Here is a 17,393-nt window from a genome sequence, read left to right on the forward strand (position 1 = left end):
TTATGAACAAAAATGTAGCTTTCCTCTAAGGGTTGCCTTATACTGTCAATGAATTAAAATTGTACTTTAGATTGCTTTACACTTATCTTACACTTTTTCTGAGGCTATTGTTAGTAATGCTTTGCAAATTCATCTGAGAATATCAGTTACATAACAAAGAGCGCATGCTTTCCCTAACCAACATCACAATGCCTTTCAAAACAAATAAGCACAATCAAAGTTTTATGAGGTCGCCTATGTTCTGAAAGAATTCAGCACAAGCACGTTATAATCTCTAGGCGATTAGAACACATTAATATTTTATCCTACAGTGCTGTGGATTCCTAAAATGTTTTTTGGAACGCACCTGGTTTATGGATGCAAAAATGTCCTTGACGTACTGTTGTATCTAGAATACATTTGTATGTTTGCATGAATGGATGAATGGTCAAATAATATATTTCATCCGCGTTTCCTATTCTGTTTTCAATTATATGACCAAGTCCACGGGCACGGCTCATTTTTGTAGAGGACATCCCTGAGCGCACCACAGGTAGCCAACACCTCCACCCAAAATTCACCTAAACATTCAGTAGCGGAGAATCTGAGATCTCGCGCTCATTTCAATTGTTCTCTCGAGACAGCTCGAACCGCTAATCGCTCACTCCAGAAATAATGAGCTACCAAACCGCGCACGGTGTCTACTTTACATTTTGCAGTGCAACTACCTTAAAATTACAGAATAAATATTTGTACCTGCTAATCATGACAGCTCCCTTGTACATGACTGAGAATGTTGGCATTTTGAAGAGATTTGTGCGTATCCAGCGACGCGTCCTGTATGCCCATACCTCTTCGTGATCAGCGCCTCACGGAGGTCCGGCACAGCGCGAGCCACATGATTCACTGCTACAGCCCTCTAATACCACGCGCAGTTAACAGATCAACCTAAACATCACCAACTTTGCCCACAGCTTAAATCTTATGCAATAAGGCAACAGATTTTTTTCCCCCTGCTTTTTCTGTTGAAAAAAAAATGTGATGTCCAATATTGATGTCAGAAAGATATTCATGTCACATTTAACCACAAAAGCAAATCATATTTTTATTTAAATTCGTATTATTTTTATACAGTATTTTTCCTATAGGCTTATTACAAATATACTATGATGCATACATACACCGATCAGCCACAACATTAAAACCACCTGCCTAATATTGTGTAGGTCCCCCTCCTCCTGCCAAAACAGCAGCAACATGAATCTCAGAAAAGCAATCTGAGATTATATTCTTCTCACCACAATTGTATAGCGTGGTTATCTGTTACCGTAGACTTTGTCAGTTCGAACCAGTCTGGCCATTCTCTGTTGACCACACTCATCAACAAGGCATTTCCATATGCATAACTGCTGCTCACTGAATGTTTTTTGTTTTTGGCACCATTCTGTGTAAACTCTAGAGACTGTTGTGTGTGAAAATCACAGGAGATCAGTAGTTACAGAAAGACTGAAACCAGTCAGATATGCAGGTTTTGGCAGGGAAGGGGGACCTACACAATATTAGGCAGGTGGTTTTAATGGTGTGGCTGATCGGTGTATGTATTAATTACTTTATACTTTTAAATAATATGCTACCTTGTCTTTTCTTTATTATTATTATTTCTTACGATAATGATAATTTAGGGGGAAATGTCTTTAATTTAAAATAATTTATTAATGGAACAAATCTTGACAAGCCTTAAAATGTGCTTTAGGCAAAATCTAATTTCTTATTTCTTTATTTTAATTTTAGAAGAAATAGCCAGGATTTGTGAGATTCACTCTAATAATATCTGATATACTAAGCGTCTCTGACATTAAGTAATATATGGGGTCTATAAGTGACATTAGGATGCACATAGCTGCAAAGCATCTATCATAGTCTTTTAAGATCAAAGTCCATATAAACATTATACTTATAGAATTATACTTATAACACTGACAGGTTGTTGTAATCTTTTGACCATGAGATACAGAGTTTCTCTATCACTGGAATAGCAAACACTATACACAGATATCATGGTGAAGCCAATAGACCCTTTTCACAGACCTGTTATGATGCGTTTCCACCTTCTTTAACAACATAAATGTAGCAAACTTTTTTATATTTCCAATTTTAAAAACATGTTTTCTTTGTATTATATTACCACAACTGCGATAAGGCTTCTAACAGCTGAGGGAGTGACAGAACATTTGGTCTATTTCTCTCTTCTTACTGCTGTTATTCAGCACTGTATATTTTTATCTTCTTTTGGAAAGCAAAAAAGAGCAAAACAGGGAAGCAAAAATAAAATTAGTTGTGGTCTCCCATTCACCACCATTCAAGATTACCCTGCTATGCGTCTACATCTGCTCTCCAACCCGGATATGTGAAAAGGTTCCATGGTTTAGAATGAGATAAATTAGATGTTCAGTTCTGATACATTCAGTGATCATTAAATTATTAAAAATAGTAATCCACAACAAATTACAAATTATTTATCTCAAATTATAATCACATTACTTTACTAATTACTTCATTAAAATAGTAATCACATAAATAATAACTCTACTTTAAGTTACTTTCTAAAACACTTTTCCGCTCAGCAAATTCAAAATATTGTCTATATTTCTTGTTCATTGTTACACACAAGTCAAACACTCAACACCTCACATTTCTCCTTCACAATGACTCGTTACGGGGCTATAATTGATATATTCTACATAACTAAACAAGCATAACCCTACAGTAGAATGTACTTAAAAGTAAGTAAATTAATTGAAAGTCAGTAATTGTAATCTGATTACAAGAATTTAAAATGCTCATGGCCCATCAGAGGAGGCAAGGGAGGCTGAGCTTCCTCAAAACATTTATTAAAAATGAACATAACAACAAAAGTGATCAAATTCAAAATCAATTAACCTATTAACATGCATAACTCAGATCCCTTTAAAAATATATATATATATTTCATGCACGGTTGCCCAGATGAGTTTTAACCACTGTATGAATCTGTATGAATGCCAGAGGAGACTGAGGGCATTAAGCCTCATCTCATTAGTAAACTGACCAACGTCATCTGCTTCCGTCGAAAATGCAGCCACAACGGAGCCAAAATGAAACTTGCCTCCTTCCGCATTCATAACCAATCCTAATCAGAGGTAACATTCAAGCCAATCAGCTTTCAATATTACGTTTATGTGTCATCAAGCCTACTTCTAGTTAGTGATTGACCAATATATCGGCCAGGCAGATAAATCTACCAATATTTGGCCATTTTGTGATTATCAGCAACGGCTTATAACCTTGTTCACTTGGTAGATTAACAAGAGTGTAAAATTTAACTTGTGTTAGTTTTAAAATCTACCTGCTTCAGATTTAGATTTGTCAATAGATAGTCAAAAATGTCTGTTTTTAATGTTCTTTCTTTTCAAGTTAATGCAAATTTGAGGAAATATTCCTTAAAATAATTGTTGGTTTCACTTTAGAATTTTTTTGCTGTTGTTAAATTGTATTATGTCTATCGGCATTATCGTCCATCCTGCTCTCTAAATATTGGTATCAGCATCGGCCATTAAAAAACCCATATCAGTCGACCATTGCTTCTAGTTAACCTGACAGGTGTAGAGAAACTTTCAAAATTTACCAAAACATCAATGAACATGTGAAAGACTGAGCAATATGATCATATATGACTTCAACTCAGTGAAGCAGTGAAGGATGGAGTTCATTGCATACTGTATAAGTTACTGCTGATGTTACTGCTCAAAGAATGGGTCCCTCTATTAATTAATAAATGTTTGCAATATTCGTAGTCTGTAGATGGCATGCGTGATATGTTCCAAATGTTTACTGTATTGACAAAAGTTGGGTTGGTGATCGGAAAGATTATAACACATAGGTAGATCAAGATCTTTGAAGATACCAGGGAGAGGAGATCATCTGTGTACAGGAATATTATTACCATTACAAACATATAGGCTAATAAAACATGATATTTTTAAACCCACTGCAATATTTTATTTGTTTGATCTTTCAATAATTATTTACATATTTGCCTCCCCGGGAAATTCCTTCATGGGTGGACACAAAAAATAGCTGATGGTTTGGGGGAAAACAAAATTTATTCAAAAGCAGAAAACTCTAAACCCTTGTCAACTCTTAAAGACATATTTAATCTCTTAAACCATTTGTTGTTTCCATTTTTAGCCAATGCTATTGTATACTGTCATGTCATGTAAAGCTAGAGTGCTGTCCTCTCACACAGCAATCAGTTCTATACATGTTTGAGGTTAAACTACACAGTAGGTTGATTACAATATTCAAATTTCATCTGCCTTGTGTTTTCTTCCACTTTAATGTTTAATGTTTTAAATATAAAGTATTTTGGTTTAGTGGGTCTTTCAAAACCTTCTTAGAAATTACTAACTCTGCATTCATAATGTAATGAAGTGACCCTAAAAGTAGATTACTGTCATTTAGTTTTAAGCAAACAGTGTTGCGTGTGCCCTAGTTAGAGTCAGAGTGACACATTGCCTTAAATACATTGTCACCATGTACTCTTTGCTGTCATGCACCTTGACACATGTCTTGTGACTCAGAGACCACTTTGAATCTCTTCCTTGGGTTACAGTCCAAAACAAGTCACACAAAGTTGCTCTGAAAGCTCAGAATTTTGCAGATGAAACTCACCTGTAAATATCATGAAAAAGTGTGTTTGCTTTAGATTTTTAAATGCATGCCATTTGAGTACAATGCAACATTTTGGTACCAAAATGATAAAAGTACCAGGCAAAATAGAAAAAATGGATCAGTCGAAAATCATCTTTTGCAACATGCAACAATACAAGCATATAAACAAGTCAGGGATTTTTCGGTTACTCCCCCAATCAAGTCTATGTGACCAGACTGAACCTTTCTTTTACCAAACTCACAGACTGAAATTATGTAATTTGAAGATTAGCTTTTACACTGAACAACATCATAAGCTTCATTTTCAAATTTACTACAGAAAACAACACTGACTTAAAGCACTCTGCATGCCTCTCATGAGCTTCCAGTAATGTCAACTGTGATTTGCACATTCATATTTCGAGCCATGACACGGCAGAATACTTCAATTTACTCAATAATCTGTTTCCAGGATGGCCTGTCAATCATATGTGCATAGGACTGCACAGCATTCATGCTTCCCCATGCATTGCAGAACAGTGTGTACCATGAATGTAAACAAATGGTGCTCTATGGGAGCATAACAGCTTTCATCTGTTCACACACAGTAGAGATTAAACAGGCTACACAGGAGTGAAACGCTTATAATCAATTTTAGACAGGTGGTTTTAATGCTGAGGCTGATCAGTGTAAATATACAGTATTTAGTATTATTGTGTATTTCTATATATACTTATATTTTCTATTTGTTTCTTATTTTTATTCTATATTTGTATTACCTTTGTCTTGTTGTATTGTTTGTGCACTGGAAGCTACTTTCACCAAGACAAATCTCAAAAATCTCAAAAATAATAAAGCAGGTGACCTCTGGTAAAACTCCTGCACCCTGAGCTTGTGTGTCATTGTCTTCTACTTATGATGGGCACAGTTGTGCATACAAAAATAGAAGAGTTTTTTTTTTTTTTTACATTTATTCTAAAAAGCCTGGCTGTGCCTACATTTCTAAACTCTGATGCAAAAGGGCTAAAAATAGTATTTCAGGGCAGCCTCTGTGATACAGGAGACAGCCGTTCTTTATTCAATAATCTGCAATGCACAAGAATGGCAGAACACTATAAACTCAGGCAGAATGGCAGATAATTACCCCTGGAAGGCTTACCATAAGACTGGGCTAGATGAGACAATTTGAGGTATTGGAATTGCTCAGAGAACATCCTGAATTTATAGCTATTCTCAGGACAACAATATTTATGTATCTATTCCAACTGCGATATCTGCAAGCTTGGCAGAACTTTTTATATAATGTTAATCTTAAAGCTCTCCCTACCAGTACCAATCCACCACCCCAACCCACTAACTCACACTGCTTGTCAAGTTACAGCCACCGCCACTACAGCAGATTAATGTATTACTATATTCTGAAAGAGCATTGCAGTTCAATATGATCAACTAGTGAGAAGTGTGCAAAAGCAGATTAAAGAATATAGTGTAGTTTAAGACGGTGGCTAGTGGGCTCCCTGCTGTAGCATATTTGATAGCACTAATACAAATAAATGATAAGGGTGAGTGGAAATTTGAGAGTGTATGTGTGCAGTAAAAAATGTTATATGGTGATTCTAATTGAGAATATTGGTGTTTCTGTAAATCAGAATAAATTATCCATGTGGCATGAAATTTGTGAAAACTAGGCTGTTTTTGAAAATGTCATATGAAGAGCTGATGCACATTATAAACAAAAAGTAACAAAAAAAAAAATAAAAAAAAATGGTAAAGTTACTATTTTACCATAAAGAGTCTGATATATATATATAGAATATAAGGTTACACTTTATTTTTCAGTGTCCTTGTTACAGTGTATTACACAAGTAATTACTGAGAGTAACTAATTAACAACATGTACTTACTATTGGTTTAGGGTAAGCGTTTGGTTCAGGGTTAGTTGATTGTAATTATGCATAATTGACTGTTATTACTATAGTCAATACATGTTATATGTGTAACAAGGACATTGTAAAATAAAGTGTTCCCAAATATAATTTAAAACATTAAATAAAAAAATGCATTTCATTATTATATTTTTATTTGGAACATGACAAATCACACCATTATTTCGATTTTTTTTCAAGATGTAATTGGTACAGTTTGGTTGACCAAATACAACTTCACCACAAAGGCATCTAAACAATTGGCTGCTAAAAAGTCATGTTACCTATTTCTCAGGAATCTTTGCAATTTCGCATCTTTCTATTATGCACGTTGCTAAAAACCAAACAAACTTGTGTTTGTTTTATTGTAGTAAAAAAAAAAAAAAAATTTGAATGGAGAGTTTTATTGAAACAAAAATATTTGTTTATATGAAACAGAATATTTTTTTTTATTTATTTTTTATTTTTTTGAGAAAGGTTTAAGTAGTGACTGAAATTCCTGTACACTCAATATATTATTTGATTATGAGAAACATATTTGAAGACAATTTTCAACTTTTTATCCCTTTAGGACACCCTGAACACATAGCATGATGCATTTACATGTCAACCAAATGCTCATAAAAAAAACATATCTTTTTACATAAAGCAGCTATGTACAAGCACACACCTACACATTCTTGTATCAGTAGCTGTATGCAAATACATGGAGACACTAATCTAACCTATCGTACACCATAATGGACTGAGACCTATCCCTGTTTCTTTCAGCAGCTATGGCAGCCACCCATTGCATAAAAACAATAATCACCAAATCTGCAAACTGGGTTGTTATCAGATAATCCATTCCACATTGAGAAATCATAATATTCCGAGCCGACGGAGATGCACTATGTGAATGTGATGTCAGTTTTTTGGCCATTGATTCTTTTTTTTGTCTCTCATAACAGAGAAGCTCAGTTCACACGGCACCCATTCCAGGAATGAAGGATGGGAGATAAGAGAGAGAGCTTTTGACAGGTGCCAAATTTCCATGCTGGACCACCCAGTGTTGTGAAATGGGTTCATCTGAAACAGTCTGAAAAGCCAGTCTGACCTGTTTACGAACTGCTGCATTCAGGGCCCATGACTGCCCTCCATAGGCAATGCACCGAAAGGAATTTCAGGGAATATCACAACATATCATCAATTTTTAATCTCATTTGATGTTGCCACTGAAAGTGTTTGGGTAGGGATAAACAATCAAGGGGATTGCTTGAATTAAATGACTGTATTCTGGTCTAATGAGTCCTTTAATGGCCTAATTTTTACTGAAATCTCACTTTCACATAAATAACATATTTAATGCAAAAAATACAAGAGATCAATTAAATGTTTTATGAATTGAGAATTTTAAGTATTTTTTAAATATTTTTTCCAGTCATTACAACAACACAAAAGCCAACTCAATGTAATAATTCATGAATGTACTTTATGAATCTATATCAACAGTAAAGAGCAGAGGATGTTCCTCTGAGAAGTTGGTGGAAATCAATGGACCACAGCAAAGCTGACACAACAAAACCTTCGAAAGACCTCATCATTAGACCTCATTATTATGTAGGATCAAGAATAACAAGGCAGCTAAAAGATTAGCATCAGCAAAAATATGATGATAATTCATTGATTGTGGTTACTAGCAACAACAACAACAAGAAAAATAAATTTAAATCTCTGTGCAGATAAATAATGGTTATTGGGTATATTGTAATATAGTATACAAACAAGGTTTTAAAATATGTGTTTGAGCCAAATAAAAAATCTAAGCATATCATTTGTGATGATACTCATTAACTGAACTTACTGTATTTGTTGCTATACCGCATTAACAAATCTAAGCATTGGACTGTACATTATGAAGAGCCCTCATGTTTACAGCCAGAGACAACTGTATTCACACTGAAATAAATGCAATATCATAGTAGAGAGAGCACTTTCCTGCACTTTTCATATAATACACACACAAAACTTTTATACACAGAGTATAAAATTTACACTTCAAAAGACCTGAAGCCTCAGTCATCGTCTAGACAAAAAATAGAAATGCAAATGGAAACTGAAATAGTGAATGCAATAATTTTCACAGAGCAACATCAGCGCAAATCCACAATGTTCAGAGCACAAGGACACAATGTCCCTGTTTGTGAAATACCATATGCACAAGTATTTATCAGACTGATAAATTTAACAATCATATTGTGTATGGTGCTCAAAGCACTATTTAAAATGTCAGTGACACAAACATCACAGCATTGATGGGGTCAAGTTGATTAAATGTAACATCTAACATTAACATAATGATGGTGTATTTTAGTGATTATTTCATGTTTATCAGCAAGGAGTGTATATACATTTGAGTGTTGTTTTTTTTTTTACTTAGAAATGTCCAGGATTCAAGACACTTGTTTGGGTTTATAGCACACGGACACATTGCTGAGATACATAATATGTGCCCTGCTCAGAACTAATCAAATCAATGATCAAGCACATTGTCATACCTCATAGCACGATTGTGACTAAAATCAGAATTGATGATTATTTAGTATGATAATGTAATTGGGATAAGTCATTTTGATTAAAATACTTGTTGGGCAAATGCATGCTACATTCTTTATGTAGGATATACTGTACATTCAAAACAAGCTGAAAATTGTTTCTGAAGTGTTTTCAAATTTTGTTAACATTTTGAATAAATTATACACTGATAGCGTGCAACACAACAATACTAGAATACTAGTTTGTTTTTTCTGATATAATAAACTAATTTAAACAGATTTTCTGATTGTCTATTGTATTCATTTAAACAACACAATTTTGTAAATATGAAATCTTGACACTACAGGAATAGATCTAAATTGAATGATGTAATTAATGCTTTTCATTATTAGTTAATAGCAGCAGCTGTAATTGTAATCTCGATAAGCGTATTTTTTCGATTAATTTTGCAGCCTTACCTCAAAGTGTGGCTTATGACCAACATCAGGTAAATAAATGGGTTTTCATGTAAACCTGTCATTATGAGATGAATTATTCATACAGCAAGTCAGCCAGAGTATGTAAAGTACATTTGTTTACGTTTGTCCTCTGTTGCCTCTGATAATTGCACAATGCACAAAATACATCACAAACATTTCAAAGAATTATTAATAGTAGATTAATATTTAGGTTGAGTCATTTCACAATAAAGATTTGTAGTTTCTCTAACACAATGTAGTTAAATTAACTGCATTTTTTTATGTCAAAATAAAAATGATTACATTTAGGGGATAAAGTTATGTTATTTTAGACACTAACTGAACTCGGCCTTATTTTGAAAAGCAGATTCAAAAACAGATCTATTTTAGAATTTAATCTAATTCACCCAATAGATTATAAAGAATCATAATGTCACTTTAACACCTTTTCTATAGGCTATGATATTATATTTTAATTTAAAGGTTCCAATTATCATTCTGCCAAACAACAACATGGTTTCACTTTAATGTCTGTTCAGCAGAGCATGTGTTTGAGCAATTAAATACTTGTGACTGGTTTTAAAACAAATTCATTCAGTCTGTTGCAACATTTAACTTGTTTATAGGCATGCACACTGGTGAACTCATTTTGAAAGGCTGTTCCATGGAGTTGCTGTGATTTTAAGTCCAGATAGCCACTGATAATTCAGGTCTTGGGACGGCATCATTCTCTGCCACCCTAAGTAGTGTCTTTTGACTCATCCCAATAGTCCACTCATGTCCTGGTCACCAACTTATAGCACGTCGCTGGGCAGATTCATTCCCAAGAACAAGCGCTGCTGGCTATTCTTCAGATATTGTTACTGTAATATTTGTGTCATGAAAGTAGAATATTAAAGAATTATCACATAAATTATTTTATTCAACAAGCCACAAGTACACCTCATCATCACCTGCAAAAGTCGTTATACAATGAACAACTTTCAAATGAACTTGAACCCTGTTGACTTAACAGAGTTTGCTAAAACGTTTCAGTGACAGATGCTCACTTTCCTTATCACCTACATTTTTGGAGGGAATTCCATATCTGCTTTACTGTACTTAAAACTGTTTAAAACACGAAGAAAATATGTTTTCCATAAAAATGCAACTCGGAGAATCTAGATTTTTCGCAGTACCTTTATACAATGTAACTCATGGCGTGAATTTCGCGATTCTCTAAATATTATTTCTGTTAACAGTCCCGATACAGTGTCAATTCCACACACACACACACACACACACACACACACACACACACACACACACACACACACACACACACACACACACAAACAAACAAACAAACAAACAAACACAAACAAACAAACAAAACATCTGTAAAATAATCGGTGGATGTTTTCATGAAATGTGTTTGGAAATTCTCCGGGATACCTGTTCTTACCGCGGTTCAAGATGTTACAGTGGCAGTAGCCTATACCTCACGCGATCCCTAACAAGAACGTCACATGGAGAAAAGATGCTTTTCCCTACAAATTCTACTTTTATGTCACAGCGAAACAGGCACATTTAATGGATGAAGATGCCATGGAAATGTCCAAATAAAAACTGTTAAATAAGAAGACTCTACAAACAATATGAAATCTTACCAGTAAATGAGCGAAAGTCCATCAAAGCGCTCGAGTTCTCTCCCCCGGGGGTTCAGATAGGACATTGCATCCAACAGAAACGTTAAGGTTGAAATATTGCGCTCCGAATCCTGTGTCACAGAATTCAACGGTGCTTTCAAATATTTGCATCAGTCACATCACCTAGATTTAATGTCATCTCTCTTATTCAAGAACCTCCCTCGTTGAGCACGTTCAAGAGTCAGCATTCATTCAGCATTAAATCAATGATACAGCAAGTGCCAGACTCAACTATAGCTTCTAATCTGTAAGACACGTGGTTTTCATGCTGACCTGGCCGTCTGTGAGACAAAATCAACATCTTGCCGACAGCCACTCTGGTCATGTTACTCTTAACTTTTTATAAAAGCAATGTCTGCATATTGGCTTTATATTGAGATATAGTGTCTAAAAATCTTTCAACAGAATCATGTGCGCATTGGCTAAATGCTCAAAATGCTGTCAAGGTGGGCAACTCACTAAACTTTGAGCTTATATGTAGAATATACAAATATATGAGATTATAGCCTATCTTGTGTGTTTATGTTCAGTTAGACTGAGGTGAACCCCAGTCATGACAATTCTGCTTCAGCGGATTAATAAGCGGGCTGTTGACCTGTCCTAAGAGATCCTTTGCACTGCAGCCTAAACACCGGAGAGGTTTCCAGTTTCCTCACATAGACATTTGTTTGTAACACTGTCTCCCTGTAGTCCTTGTTCATACTGTAAATCAAAACCTTTGTCTATATTTATCCATCTGTTTGGTGCATATGTATAAACTGGAGATGGAAAGAGTTTTACAATACGATTTTAAGTAAAAAATGCAGAGGGATAGGTGGATATGCAATGACAGGAAAACTCTCACAGTAAGGCATCACACTTGAATGCCTTATAACTAGCTAAGTGGTAGCAATTTTGAGTTCATGAGGTCAGTTTCTACCCATTGCATAATTAGTCATGCCATATGTCATTGTTATCTGTCTGTCAGTGCTGCAAAGCCTCCCTTATTACACATGTGTAAGCCCAATTCTCCCATGCAGCACCCACTTAATTTCTGCTAATTCTCACTTAAATTCCCATGGCCGGTACAACATTTTTATGGTTCCTCCCACAAATGTGCCCAATGAGTAGTCTATGTATAGCTTATACAGTACATTGTCAGTTAAAAGGTATGAGCCATATACATTTTTCTTCCCAGGGGACCGAAATATATAAATATAACACTAAAGGTACACAATGGGTACAATTATGTGCTCAAAACAAGTTATAAACTCTACCTAGTACAAAAAATATCCACTTTATGGGAACCACCCCAGAGACGGTCATTGCACTATATGTCCCTTACCATAGTTAGGTCCATTACAGCCATAGTAAAACCTTATTAAATAAATGATCACCTTCAAACAATGTAAGAAGCTTTTTAAAACTTTATTGTTTGGTTTTTGTCCTTTTGTTTGCATTATTAATATTTTTAAGACAGTTGCCACTTGTGGTTACCACGATAAAACCACAAGTGAAAATAGTATCATTTTGTTTGTACTGATCTACCAAGTTCTACCGGCTCGGACCTGAGAAGACATGGGACGAAACTGACTCAACCCGGAGATTGTAAAATCTCGCAAAGGTATTAGGTATTGCCCAACCCGCAGCTCTGCATATGTCCGCCAGGGAGGTACCCCTGTCCAGTGCCCATGAGGATGCAACACTTCTTGTTGAGTGTGCTCGGACCCGCAAGGGGGGGGGGGGGGGGCACGGCCTGGGTGTGATAGGCCAATGAAATGGCGTCCACGACCCAGTGGGAAAGCCTCTGTTTGGAGACAGCGTTCCCTTTCCGCTGTACACAAAACCAGATAAAGAGCTGCTCAGAGCATCTAAAGCTCCGCGTGCAGTCCAAATAGGTGCGCAAAGCATGTACCGGACACAACAACAAAGGGGCTGAGTCTGCCTCCTCCTGGGGCAGCACTTGCAGGTTCACTACCTGGTCTCTAAAGGGCGTGGTAGGAACCTTGGGCACGTAGCCCAGTCACGGTCTTAGGATCACATATGTGTCTCCCGGACCGAACTCCAGGCAAGTGTCGCTGACAGAGAACGCTTGCAGGTCCCACCTGTGCAAGAAGGCTCATTGGGGGAAATGCGTACTTGCACAGCCCCGCAGGCCACCTGTGTGCCAATGCGTCTGCCCCGAGGGGAGCCTCTGTTTGGGCATAATAGAGCAGTACACTACCACGGTAGTGCTGTCTGACCTGACTAGGACATGTTTGTCCCGAACTAACAGGAGGAACTTCCACAGGGCAAAGAAAACGGTCAGCAACTCTAGGCAATTGATATGCCAGCACAGTGGGGCCCCTCTCTAACGGCCCACAGCTTTTGCATTCGGCGCCCCAACCCAATCTGGAGGCGTCGGTTGTGACCAGGACGCGTCGGGACACCTGCTGAAAGGGTACTCCTGCCCGTAGAAAGCAGAGGTCTGTCCAGGGTTTGAATGTCTGGTGGCAGGCGGGGGTGATCGTTACTCGGTGTGTGCCGCAGCGCCATGCTCGTCTCGGGACTCGAGTCTGAAGCCAGTGCTGAAGCGGTCTTATATGCATCAACCCCAACAGCGTGACTGCCGCAGAGGATGCCATATGCCCCAGGAGCCTCTGGAAGAGTTTTAAAGGGACCGTTGTGCCTGGCCTGAAATTGGTGAGTCATCTCAGCACCGACTGCGCACGCTCGTTGGTGAGGCGTGCTGACATTGAGACTGAGTCTAACTCCATCCCGAGAAAAGAGATGCTCTGAACCGGGTCGAGCTTGCTCTTTTCCCAGTTGACCTGAAGCCCCAAGCGGCTGAGGTGCCTGAGTACCTGGTTTCCGTGAATGCATAGTAACTCTCGTGAGTGGGCCATAATGAGCCAGTCGTCGAGGTAATTGAGTATGCGGATGCCGGCTTCTCGGAGCAGGGCAAGAGCTGCCTCTGCGACTTTCGTGAAGACGCGAGGGGACAGAGACATGCCGAAGGGGAGAACTTTGTACTGATACACCTGACCGTCGAACGCAAACCGTAGAAACGGTCGGTGTCGAGGCAGAATTGAGACGTGGAAGTACGCGTCCTACAGGTCTATCACTGCGAACCAATCTAGATGCCGGACGCAAGTTAAGATGTGTTTTTGCGTGAGCATTTTGAACGGGAGTTTGAGCAAAGCCCGGTTGAAAACTCACAAGTCCAAGATCGGTCGTAAGCCGCCGCCTTTCTTGGGTACAATGAAGTAAGGGCTGTAGAAACCCTTCTTCATTTCGGTTGGAGGGACAGGTTCTATCGCGTCTTTGAGTAAAAGAGTAGCGATTTCCGAGCGCAGGATTTGGCATGTTCGCCGTGTACTGCAGTAAAGCGGACGCCCGCGAAGGGGGGCGGGGGCCTGGCAAACTGAATTGCGTAACCGAGTCGGATGGTCCGGGCCAGCCAGCGTGACAGGTTGGGAAGTGAAAGCCACGCATCCAATTTCCGTGCTAGGGGCACCAAAGGGACAAGTATTTTTGACATACCCGGCAGGGCTTCACAGCGGGAAGGATCAGGTAGTATGGCATCAGGAGGCAAGGGTGTGTCCCAAGGCTCTAGTGTTGAGAAAAGACTCAAAGCACTTACCTTGCTCCGCACATCCGGCAGGGGGCGGGTTAGCGACTGAGGAGGAGGTCCGGTGTAGGCATCCTCTGAACTAGCCGGCCGGGGAACAGTCGTGGGGCTGAAGGTGGGGGGTCCGCGTCCAGCATGCCGGGACTGTTGAGATCTGGTTGCATGAGAACGGCATTTGCGGGCCAGGTGACCCAGAGACAAAGGAAATAGCTCTATTATTGAGAATTAGGGTACCGCAGCCCCGTCTGGGGGGGGGGTGGCAAATTAAATTAATTCAACAAAAGATTCTTCTCCCGGCCCTCCACCTGGGGATGGAGTGGTCTTACCATCTCCGGAGCTAACATCTTGGGCTCTGGGTCGAAAGTCTCAGGAGCGCCTGGGAGCCTTCCGGGTCCTCGAGGGGGTCCGTGAGACAGGGGGCGTCTGCTTCCTGCGGGGCGCTCGACGCGTGGGCTGAGAGCTGGGCCCAGGTTGAGGCAGAGCAGCCTGGTGTTTCTTCACAGGGGGACGCCCTTGGCGAGCAGACGGGGCATGGCCCATAGCGGCAGACTTGCGGCAGGGCAGGATGTGAGAGATGGTGTCCGTCTGTTTCTTCACGGCGGAGAACTGCTGGACGAAGTCCTAGACGGTGTCGCAGAAGAGGCCAAAGTGGGAGACTGGGGCATCGAGAAAGCGAGTCTTGTCAGTCTCGTGCATCTGGACCAAGTTCAGCCACAGATGATGTTCCTGGACCACGAGCGTGGCCATTGCCTGCCTGAGTGACTGCGCTCTGACCTTCGTGGCTCTAAGGGTGAGGTCGGTCACTGAGCGCAGTTCCTGCAGCACATCGGGATCAGGGCTACCCACGTGCAACTCTTTGAGCGTCTTGGCCTGGTGGACTTGCAGGAGGGCCATGGCGTGCAGAGCAGAAGCGGCATGTCCGGCGGCACTGTAGGCCTTCGCGGTCAGCGAGGATGTTGTCCTACAGGCCTTGGAAGGGAGCACAGGGCGACCCCGCCAGGTGGTAGGGACACAGGTGGAGCGCAACAGCCCTATCCACCGGGGGATACCCGTGGGCCGCTCCGTCGTCGAGGGTAGCGAGAGCGGATGAGCAAGTGGCTTTGTGACGAGTGGAGAGGGGTGCTCTCCATGATGACGTCAGGGGGCGTGGCTGTGAGCGGCGCCCAGATCCCAGGAACCAGTCATCCAACTGCGATGGCTGTGGGGAGGATGGAGGGTTCCAGTCCAAGCCCATGCTGGCGGTGGCCTGGGAAAGCATGTCGGTCATCTGAGCGTCAGCCACAGCCCGAAGGCGGCATTTGAACATCATATTTACGGGCAAATTTTAGACATTTCCATTGATGCAAAGAATTGTGGGTTATGAGTGCCCATGAGGCTGCATTTGAAGTGTTCTACTCGCTTTTCTGGAACGAGACAGCCTCGATGATGTATGCAGCTGACAAATGTGACCTCCGGAGGACGCAGCCTTCCAGCGTACCTTCGTGCACACGAAGACACGCTGAAAAAGATCTGTAAAGATCTCGTAAATGTATATGTAAGCTCTTTTTAAATGTTTTCCGATTGGACAGTTATTGCCTTTTAAAGCCATATATCATCAGAGTCAAGAACAGTTTAAACTCTTGATTTAGCGCAGAAGAATGATTGACAGACAAGGAGTGGCACTGAATTATCCATTTTTGACTACCTCCGAATTTGTTTTTTGTAATTTGATCACAAAAGGTTTTGCACCAAATTTTCTCTGTATATAGTGCTGATCACTTGTCATCGGATCATCCGAATCACATCCTAATGCCAGCTAAAAACGGTGTCTAAATGACCACTGCCAACATTAGCGAATGCTACAGAACGACTTCCACCGGAAGTTCATCCCATATCCATTTCCCCAGTAAGACCCCCAGGAATAAGGTTGACAGTTGTTAACACTTGCACTTCGGTCGTATTCAAATTTTGTAAATTTTTACACCATGAAAATAGCTTGTATTTGACCATATTTCCATTATCATCAGCAGGCTAACTGAGTAATGTATTATGCTGTCAGACTAAAAGTTCCTCAAAATATATGTACGAATAAACCTGACGTCATCCATGTTTCCTGATCTTTCTGACAACAAAGCACTTGAATGCGACGTACTCGTAATTACTACTTCAGAAGTGGGAAGTAGGATAATTCGGATAATACATGAAGGCAGCATTAATGCTAAATTTTTTGTTAGTTTATAGTCATGTAAAGCTATTTCCTAGCTTTAGTAGTGTAGTTGTAACTTGAGCGATAACGGAATGCTGATGAATGTAAACACTGACTGACACCGACTCACTGCACACCACCTGAAGTGACTCATATCACACACATAAATGGTCTTTTGCGCCACCTGCTGGATAAAATATGTAATGTCACAATATTAAATGTACTTACATTTAACTGCTCTTACACTTTAGTTTAGAACAGCACGAACACAAGTGGAGTGACAACAACAGTGACGCATCAGAGTGCTAATGGTGTGAGACATAGAATGTGTAAAATCACAGGCAA

At 39.5% G+C, this 17,393-nt stretch overlaps 1 protein-coding gene across 4 annotated transcripts in view; it reads right to left on the reverse strand.

Moving 5' to 3' along the window:
• si:dkeyp-72e1.9 (syntaxin-binding protein 4) overlaps window positions 1-11,348 on the reverse strand; it is an 82,003-nt gene extending 70,655 nt beyond the window's left edge. For 2 of the 4 annotated variants that reach the window (XM_052139676.1, XM_052139675.1), the window contains exon 1: window positions 736-944. In XM_052139676.1, the coding sequence (XP_051995636.1) occupies window positions 736-782 (47 nt within the window). In that variant the 5' untranslated portion in view covers window positions 783-944. Of the gene's footprint in view, window positions 1-346; window positions 451-735; window positions 945-11,235 lie in introns of those variants that run through there. The other 2 variants (XM_052139674.1, XM_052139677.1) reach the window with 2 other exon arrangements.
• Window positions 11,349-17,393: the final 6,045 nt, after the last annotated feature.

This window comes from Xyrauchen texanus, chromosome 12 (assembly GCF_025860055.1).
Source record: "Xyrauchen texanus isolate HMW12.3.18 chromosome 12, RBS_HiC_50CHRs, whole genome shotgun sequence".
Taxonomy (NCBI): domain Eukaryota; kingdom Metazoa; phylum Chordata; class Actinopteri; order Cypriniformes; family Catostomidae; genus Xyrauchen; species Xyrauchen texanus.